Source organism: Hylobates moloch, unplaced genomic scaffold, assembly GCF_009828535.3.
Source record: "Hylobates moloch isolate HMO894 unplaced genomic scaffold, HMol_V3 SCAFFOLD_5, whole genome shotgun sequence".
Taxonomy (NCBI): Eukaryota; Metazoa; Chordata; class Mammalia; order Primates; family Hylobatidae; genus Hylobates; species Hylobates moloch.
The window spans coordinates 103345708-103355482 of record NW_026652280.1 but is presented as its reverse complement, the minus strand read 5'-3'; the positions used below and the strand labels follow the sequence as shown (position 1 = coordinate 103355482).

Genomic DNA, 9775 nt, shown 5'->3' with positions numbered 1-9775 from the left:
TGTCCTTTGTAGGGACATGGATGAAACTGGAAAACATCATTCTCAGTAAACTATCGCAAGGACAAAAAACCAAACACCGCATGTTCTCACTCATAGGTGGGAATTGAACAATGAGAACTCATGGACACAGGAAGGGGAACATCACACTCCGGGGACTGTTGTGGGGGTGAGGGGAGTGGGGAGGGACAGCATTAGGAGATATACCTAATGCTAAATGACGAGTTAATGGGTGCAGCAAAACAACATGGCACATGGATACATATGTAACAAACCTGCACATTGTGCCCATGTACCCTAAAACCTAAAGTATAATAATAATAAAAAATAAATAAATAAATAAATAAAAATTACTCCATTAGTGCCCCACTTGAAGACCTAAAGAATGCAGAGGTGGTGGTGCCCATCATATTGCCATTTAATTCACTAGTCTGGCAACTGCTAAAACCAGACAGATCTTGGAGAATGAGTATGGATTACTGCAATCTCAATCAACAAATAATGCTAATTCTATCTGCTCTTCCAAATGTGGTATCTTTGCTGGAAAAGATTAACGCGGCCTACATGGTATGTATTGATCTTCACAATGCACCCTTTTTCATCCTCGTAGAAAGGAAGATCATAAAAGCTTGCTTTCACTGAGATGACCAATAATATACATTTACAGTTTTGCCTCCGGACCATGTACACTCTCCTGCCTCTGTCATAATATAGTCTGAAGGGACCTGGACCATTAGGATATACCATAGGACATCCCATTACTGCACTGATGGCATCATGGTAATTGTACAGGATGAACCTGAAATGTTACCTGTATCAGAGGCCTTGGTAGGATAAATCTTCTTCAAATAGTAGTGCAAGAATCCTACAAATATTCAGGATCTTGCCAGATCAGTGAAGTTTTTAAAAGTCCAGTGGTCTGAAGCATACCAGGACATTCCCTCCAAAGATGATAAGGAGAAATTTTGCATCTCATATTTCTCACCACTAAAAAGCACAATGCCTTGCAAATGTCTTGGGGTCTATTGCTAGCATATTCCATACTTGGAAATGTTGCTCTGACACAAATATCATAGGTGACACAAAAGGCTGCCAACTTTGAGTGGGTCCCAGAGCAGGTAAAAGCTCTGTAGCAGGTCAAGACTGTGGTACAAATGGCCCTGCGGCTTGGATCACAAGACATCATATTATATTAGAGGTGTCAGTGGTGAGAAAAGATCATATACTGTTCGTGATAAATCCCAACAGTAAGTCACACACAGCCCCCTGTAGTGCTGGAGCAATGTCATGCCATCTGAAACAGAGCATTATACACCTTGCAAAAGATAGCTCCTGGAATGCTACTGAGCCCTAGTTGAGACAACGTGCTTACCTATGGGATGTTAAGTGATGATGTATTATAACCTGGGTTCTGTCAAACCCACAAGTCATAAGGCTGGGTGGGTTGACGGGTCATCCTTCATAAAATGAAAGTGGCATATGTAGAATTGGGAACAAGCAGGGCTGGAAGGCAAAAGTGAGCTACATAAGCAGGTGCCCAGATCCCCTGTCACCCACTACTGATGCACTGGTGGTGCTTTCTCAATTTACATCTGTAGCCACATGGATCAGAGATCCCTCATGACCCGATGACAGAAGAGGAAAAAGGCTGAGCTTGGTTAATGTACAGTTGTCTCATTAGGTGAAAGTAAGCTGGAAATACACTGTGGCTGCACTATGGCCCCACTTAGAGATGGCCTGTGTACCTGCCAGAAGTAAGAATATATATAGACTCATGGGCCTGGAAAGCAAACTGGAAGATTAAAAACAAGGAAGTGTGGGGAAAAGGCACATAACATACCCGAGAATGGGTATACAGTGTGATGATTTTTGTATTGTAGGTTAATTCCCATCAGATAACATCCACCACAGAAAAGGCACCAACCAAGCAGATGGAATGACTTAGCCAAATAATGTTAACCAGGCTTTGCTGCTGGCATCCCAATGCTGGCAAAGTGATCCTATGAACGGAGGAGCCACGGTGGAGCAAATGCAAGGGTTCAACGTCATGGACTCATCAAGTCTGATCTAACTACTGCATCAGTGAGTGTCCAGCTTGCCAGCAACAGAGACCAACACTTAGCCTGATGTCACCATTCCTCAAGGAAACCATCTAGCCACTTGGTGGTAAGTTGATTACACTGTATCCTTGCTACCTTGGAAGGGGAAGTGTTCTATCTTGAAGGGACATTGATGTATATTATGGGTACTGGTTTGCCTTTCCTGCCTGCACAGCCTCGGTCAGCAACATCATCCAAAGGTTTACAAAATTTTGATCCATTGGCCTGAAATCTTGTGTAACATTGCATCAAACCAAGAGACCCACTTGATAGCAAGGAGGTACAATGCTGGGTACATGATGGTGGGATCAGCTTTAATCACATACCATACTATGCAGAAGCTGCTCCCTGATAAAGTGCTTGTTAAAAGCACAGCTAAGGCACCAGATTGGAGATGATACCCTGTAAGGATATCATCCTTCATGATGATATATCCTTCATGATGCAGTACACACCCGAGACCAATAGCCATTGAATAGTGTATCCTTAAGGAAAATATATGGCTCTGGGGAACAAAGGGTGCGTGTAGGAGCAGCCTGCCATTATCATCACTCCCAGTGACCCAATTGAAGAAACTGTGCCTTCTATCCCAACTCTGGTCTCTAAGGGTTTAGAAGTCCTGGTTCCCAGAAGGGGAATATTTGCACCAGTGGACACACTGAGTCTCACTAAACTTTAAGCTATGGCAGGCACTAGATTACTCCAAATCACTACCAAGAGACAAGAAGGCAAGGAAAGGAGTCATTATCAGGAGGTGGGGCGGCTATTACACAGTGGGGACAGGGAAGAATATATCTGGCACCCAGATCATCCACTTGAGTATGTTTCTCCTTGCCCAATTTTGATGATAAATGAACAAGTGCACTCATAGCCTGAGAAGGGCATGATGGCCAGGTACCTCATCTGGTAACCCACATGAACCAGAGGTACAAGTCTGAGGGGATTGGGGAAAGATCAACAATAGGTAGTAGAGAAGGGAGGTGAATGCCAGTTGCAAACTCAAGCTACTGCAGCAGAGGCTGTGGCCTGTTCCAGACCTTCCTCTTTTAAATTTCCCCAGAAAGTGATCCATCAGAATCCTGAAGAAACCATTCCAAAACTAATTAAACAAATCAGTCTGAGCAGTGCAAAGGGTGGACTGTAGTGTTGACTGTGGTGTGCTGCCCATATTTTCCCCTTGAGGACTGAAGCTGCTAAGAATGCTGACAGCTGTCACCTGTGCTCCATCCAGGGACCGCCTTTGGCTGAAGTGAGCCACCTCACTCAAGATCATACCCCTTTCCTGGTGAAGTGGGGAGATAAGGTCCAGCCCACTTACCCTATTGGGGCATCCTGCAGAGCCATCCTAGTTTGAGCTCCTGATTGACTGAGGCGTTTGTTAAGACTGCATCAGCTCCATTTCTCCCTATACCCAATTCTACTGCCTTTACTCCCCAGTAGGTGTTGATGCAGATAACTCCTCCCACTAAATTTCTGCATGTGAATCTCCAACACAGAGTGTTTTCGCCAAGAACTCAACCTATGGCAGGTATTTAAATGCTTTTTAAGGTTAGCTGTGTGAAATGTGTGCTTGTTGCTCAATTTCAGAGTTTCACGATGGTCATGTTGAGAGATGCTGTGTGTGTGTAATTAGGCTACCATTTCAAGGACAACAGGAATGGGGATCATTGAAATGGCAAATTTCAGTGGGCTTGGGACTCATGCCGAGGCTGCAGGTCCTCCCCAAACCTCAGGAGTGTGTCCAGGATGGCAGAACTCTGTGCTTCAGTTTGGGGGTTAATTCTGGGTGTCTCCAACTCACTAGGGATTAACTGGGGTACAGAAATGTATGCATCTGCTTCAATCTAGATTAGCGCTTCCTAAATGCTGGGGTCTCTGCAAGTTAATGGAGGCTCAAACCTTTCAGGAAGTTCTGTTAAATCCAAGACTGAGTGTGCCTACCAAAAGCAGTCAACCATCTTTCAAAACAAGAGGGTCCTGCTGGGAGACACTGGCAATGAGAAGTTCCTATAGGACCACAAGATCAGTCTGGGGCTGGGTGCGGTGGCTCATGCCTGTAATCCTAGCACTTTGGAAGGCCGAGGCGGGTGGATCACCTGAGGTCAGGAGTTCAATACTAGCCTGGTCAATATGGTGAGACCCCCGTCTCTACTAAAAATACACAAAAAATTAACTGGGCTGGTGGCGGGCTCCTGTAATCCCAGCTATTTGGGAGGCTGAGACAGGAGAATCGCTTGAACCCGGGAGATGGAGATTACAGTGAGCCGAGATCATGCCACTGCACTCCAGCCTGGGCAATAAGAGTGAAACTCCATCTCAAAAAAAAAAAAAAAAACCAGTTTGGGCTTCAATATGCCCAAATGGGATATGAGGGCACCTATACTTACACTGATTGCCCCTTCATTGGTAACGTCTCCATCTGAGGGTGGATCCTGTCTGGCATGGTGACCAAGATAAAAGATGCAAAAGATCAACATCATCCACCAAGACTATTTCTACTACATGTGTAAGTACAGTTGCTTCAAGAAGCACAAGAACATGTTCGTGCACCCATCCCCTTGCATCAGGGATATCCAGATCAGCAACATTATCATAGTTGGGTAAGCACCAGCATGAGCAAGATGGTACACTTCAACATGCTCATGGTCCCCAGTGCCACCAAGAAGCAATTCCAGTTGAGCCTGGATGCCTGCCTACTCCCTAATGTGAAATAATGTTATTTTCCCATTCAAAAGAAAAAAAAAAGAAAAGAAAAGGGTGGGGAGGGGAGAAATGCTAAATTTCAGATAGTGCCAGTGCCAGACTTGTTATAGAGCTCTGTCAAGTATGAAGTTGGCTATAGTTATCAGTGCAACTACTGATGACAGACTTTCTCATTAGCTGAGATGGGATGAAAAGTGTTTGACTCAGAGTGGTAGGTGAGCTCAAACAGGAAAGAAACCAATGTCTGGTATGGATAGCGAAGGAGTCAATGATCTCATCTTTACTACCCTAAACTGCACGACCTCACATTGTATTTGAGTGACCTTGGCACAATCCACCTGAAAATGAATGTTCTTTTTTCTACTAATGAAACTCTGAACTTATAGAAAACTATCTACCTTCAGGCCAGGCATGGTGGCTCACGCCTGTAATCGCAGCACTTTAGGAGGCTGAATCATGAGGTCAGGAGTTCGAGACCATCCTGGTCAATACGGTGAAACCCCATTTCTACTAAAAATATAAAAAATTAGCCGGGTGCTGGCACATGCCTGTAGTCCCAGCTACTTGGGAGGCTGAGGCAGGAGAATCATTTGAACCAGGGAGGCAGAGGTGCAGTGAGCTGAGATTACACCACTGCACTCCAGCCTGGGTGACAGAGCAAGACTCTGTCTCAAAAAAAAAAAAAAAAAAAGAAAAAAGAAAACTATCATCTACTTTCCTTATCTCCCATCAAGACATCCATTCATCCATTCCAGAATTACCTTATGACTAGCTCCCTATCTTAATCTTGGTCTACAAAATTAAGGTAACTTCTTTTTCAGAATTTCAGGAGCTGGTTCAAGGAACAAAGTTCCCTTTTTAAGCTTCTTTCATCCCAGCTTTCCAACAATTACCCTTAGGCCTTACTCAGGTCTTAGAGAAGTAGAATCCATTGTGCTTATTCACACTGATGACTGCATCAGTGTATCTAAGAAGAGTAAGTGTTAAGACCAAACACATCATCAACTTGTTCAGCACAATTTGTTCATACCACAGTAACTGTGGGATGCAGTCTAAGATATTCTCCTTTCCTTTTTAGCAGCAAACCTCTGTGGCTCAAGGAAATCTCAGTTGGATGTCCTGTCCCATCTACTCAAGACCAGTAAACAACACTTAAAAAGAACATAATCTCTTTATTTCTGCTTGGGATACAAATGTTCAGTTTGGATGATGAGAATGAGGCAAGTACTGGAGACAATGGCTGGCTCTTCTGTTTGTCCCAATAAACTCCAATGGAGGAAGAAGCTAAACAGGTTTTGGATGGTTTCGGTCTATTGTATCTAGCTTATCAAATCTACAGCCTGGTACTTCTGGAACAAGACTGCCCCAGTGATGACAGTTAAAGATAAAGATGGCAAAAATGAAGAATTCAACATGTATACGCAGTGCAGTCTGATGTCTTCAGATGTTCTCTAAAATTCTGTATTTGGTCAGAGCTGGGAGTGAGATCAGGGTGCTTGCCCATTTCTGCTCCACTGCTCCTGATTCTGCTTTGCTGCCTTGGAGGGAGAGGAGATTTAGATCTGGGGGCTGGTGGGGGCCATGGCTTTGGCAGCTTGTTGGGCTAACCAGTACTTATATCTTTTGGTCTTGGGCTTCTCAAAATTCACAACAGACATAGGCACTCTCACAGTATCAAGCCCATTTACCTGCATACAAAACAATGGGAATTCTCAGAGATCAGTCAGGTAGGTAAGATTTAGCACCACCTAATCCCAGCTTTTCACCCTGACTTTTCTCCCAGTCAGAAAAAGGAGAGTTAGGGCTGGGCACAGTGGCTAATGCCTGTAATCCCAGCACTTCGGGAGGCTGAGGCAGGTAGATCACCTGAGGTCAGGAGTTTGAGACCAGCCTGGCCAACATGGGGAAACCCTGTCTCTACTAAAATACAAAAATTAGCCAGGCATGGTGGCGTGTGCCTGTAATCCCAGCTACTATGGGGGCTGAGGCAGAAGGACTGCTTGAACCTGAGAGGTGGAGGTTGCAGTGAGCTGAGATTGTGCCACTGCACTCCAGTCTGGGCAACAGAGTGACACTCCATCTCAAAAAAAAAAAAAAGAAAAAAGGGAGAGGTAGGTGCTAGGTGCGGTGGCTAACGCCTATAGTCCTAGCTACTTGGGAGGTGAGGTGGGAGGATCGCTTGAACCCAGGAGTTTGAATCCAGCCTGGGCAATGAAACAAAACCCTGTCTTTAAGAGAAAGGAAAAAAAGGAAAAAGTGGGGGAAAAGGAGAAAGAAAAGAAAAAAGAAAGTATGCAAAACACTCACCGTCACCTCACACCAATACTCGCCCCACCGTGTGATAGGCTCTTCTGGTAACTTTAACGTATGTGGGGCAACCACAACACCAAGCTACAAAAAAAAAAAAAAAAATCTCAGCTCAAACGAACTCTGTTTTCATGACTGCCACTCTAGGGAACCTCATAAAGAGGGTTACAGGATTTCCTGCACAGGGATGCATAAAACTGGGGTGTCTACTCTGGCTGATTCCATGGGAGAGAAGGGCATACACCTTCATAGACGGTAGTAGAGAAATATTCAATTCTGATTCTCAGAAAGGGAGGTAGATTCACAAAGAGAAACAGGGCTTGAGGCCAAAACCACTTCATCCACCAAAGTAACAATTCTCCAGTGAGTCACAAATCCCCAGCGTTTCCCTAGGTAGACAGGAAATAAATGGAAACCACCACCTTTTCCTATGAATCTTCAAATTCTATGTGACCATCCTTAGTCCTTAGCCATTTCCTTCCCATACTCCTGCAAACTAACCAAGAATACTTTCCTTAACTATAACTGGATGATCACAACCCTTCCTAACAAAGGGATCAATCCCAGGCCTCCTTCCCAGAGGCAGCTTCCACCTCAGGGGTAGAGTGATTTTTGGGAACACTCACATTCTTGAAGAAGTGGCGGGCAACTATTTCAGGGTTCAGCTCCCATTTGACATTGTTCTTCATCCCTACCTCCAGGCGACAGCTTTTTAGAAATTTCACTGTCTGAAAGGAATTATGAGTTGGAGTCAAAGGAGAGGAAACATGTCAGGGTTACAAGGTATGCAAGCCAAGCATGATGGCTCATGCCTGTAATCCCAGCACTTTGGGAGGCCAAGATGGGTCTCCCAAAGTGGATCACTTCAGCCCAGGAGTTTGAAACCAGCCTGGCCGACATGGCGAAACCCTGTCTCTACCAAAAATACAAAAGTTAGCCGGGCATGGTGGCAGGCACCTGTACTGATTATCTTCTCATGTGTCCATGTTCTCTCCAACTTGTAGGTAAACATCCTTGAAGGCAGAGCCCTCATCTCAGACTATTCCATGGGTTCCCTGATTCCCAGATTGGGACCTCCCTTGGTACTTTAAGGCACTTCACGCAACACATCAGGGATCTCCCAAGAGGTCTACATACCGGTTTTGGGGGCAGCCACAACACTTCCCCTTTCTCCCACTCTTGGGTCTGCAATCAGGAGATCTCAAAGGAATGAGGGAGACTCTCAGGGTGAGGTTGGTTAAGTCTTGTAAGTGACAAATAAATACTTTTTACGTTTCTACTCACCGCCTCACCTGCCTTGGTCTGGATCTTCTCTAATTTTCCTTCTTGTCTCAGCTAGAAAAGAAAGTTAGAGATGAAAAGCAGTAAAAGAAAAATGAGCCCATGTTAAATAGCATCAAACTATTCCTATGCTGGGCATTGGCTGGGCTTCTGGATGCCTGTTCTTCTAGTTCCTATTTCATTTTCAAGTTAAATGTCAAAGGGAAGGAAGCTGCGAGAGAAAAGAAGTCTCTCTGTCCTTCCTTTGAGCTCACCAATTTCTCCTCTTCAAACAGCTTCTTGTTTTCAGGGGATGCATACACAGCCAGTCCCTGAAGAAGGAGTCGATTCCGGCCCAAAGATTTCTTCACTGAGACCAGGTCACCCCGGACTCCAACATCTGTCAATGAGAACAGAGACAGGGGAATCAGAACCATCGAGGAGTCCCTAAAGAAAAGATGATCAAAGAGAGAAGCACCTCTTACTTTCTCACAGTGCTTATTTTTCCTAAAAGAAATGCTAACTCATATTCACTAGGAAGAAGATTTAAGAGACTGCTAATTAGTTTCTTTAGAACTTTATGTATAAATTTAATATCCCCTGTACAGAGGGAGGAGTTGTCCCATGGAGGATTTCAGTATATGTGGCACAAATTGTCAGGCTCCTCTCCCCACACACTGTTAATGATGTTGCTGCCTTTATGTTTTAATTTTCAATGCTGGAGGCCAATGTCACAATCAAAATAGTTTTTATGGCTTCCTCTTCTCACATATAGAGTTGATTATTTCCACAAAGAAAAAGCAAGGTAAATAGTTGAGGGGGACGGGCTAGAAAAAGCTGATGCCAAACCGGACCAGCCTGAGAGGAAGCGCCTCGGCCCGGGCCTTACTCTCCACCGACTGCGTGAGGATGAGTTCCAGGTTTTCTTTGGGCCGATGCTTCGTGTCCTCCACCAGCTTATAGACGCGATGTCGCCGGTGCAGGCGCGGCTTCCGGCCCTCCCCGGCCAGCGGTACCTTCCACCAGCGCTCCACAATGACCGTGCCCTGGCGGCCAGGAAAGCGACGGTGAGCTAGTCTCCACAAGGAACACCCTCTCCCTCCACCACGGCCACCAGCCCCTCAAGGAAAGCCCGCCACCCCCACATCGGCTCCCTCCAGGTCCCAGTGCGCCTCCAGAAACAATACTCGAGCGTGTCTACCCCCTACCCCACACTCAGCCCTCACCCGATTTTGAGAGAGGCTGAAGTCGCAGGCCAGGCCAGGGGACTTCCCTTCATGTCGCGGCCGCAGTAGCTCCTGGGCGCCTCCCCGTAGCAGCCGCCCAGCGCCCGCACGCAGCAGAGCTCTGCCCGGGGCCGTGACCACGTGCGCCGCCATGTTCACAGGCACAGAATGAGACCTGAGTGA

At 45.7% G+C, this 9775-nt stretch overlaps 1 protein-coding gene and 1 long non-coding RNA gene across 4 annotated transcripts; one reads left to right on the top strand and one right to left on the bottom strand.

Annotated features, from left to right (window-relative positions):
- Positions 1–1423: 1423 nt before the first annotated feature.
- On the top strand, positions 1424–6199 carry LOC116469436 (uncharacterized). The gene is made up of 3 exons (XR_004248265.2): positions 1424–2163; positions 3537–3624; positions 5878–6199. It is a non-coding gene; the product is annotated as an uncharacterized LOC116469436 (long non-coding RNA).
- Positions 5952–9775, bottom strand: MRPL9 (mitochondrial ribosomal protein L9). Of its 3 annotated transcripts, none has more exons than XM_032154617.2 (7): positions 9593–9775; positions 9256–9412; positions 8642–8766; positions 8391–8441; positions 7733–7834; positions 7107–7190; positions 5952–6487 (listed from the first exon to the last, which is right to left on the bottom strand). In XM_032154617.2, exons 1-7 carry the CDS (start codon positions 9743–9745, stop codon positions 6356–6358), a joined length of 804 nt encoding a protein of 267 aa, XP_032010508.1. In that variant the 5' UTR covers positions 9746–9775; the 3' UTR covers positions 5952–6355. The 3 variants fall into 3 exon arrangements, with proteins under 3 accessions (XP_032010508.1, XP_032010512.1, XP_032010511.1); XM_032154621.2 differs by having other exon boundaries at positions 5952–6337; XM_032154620.2 differs by having other exon boundaries at positions 9216–9412; positions 9593–9771.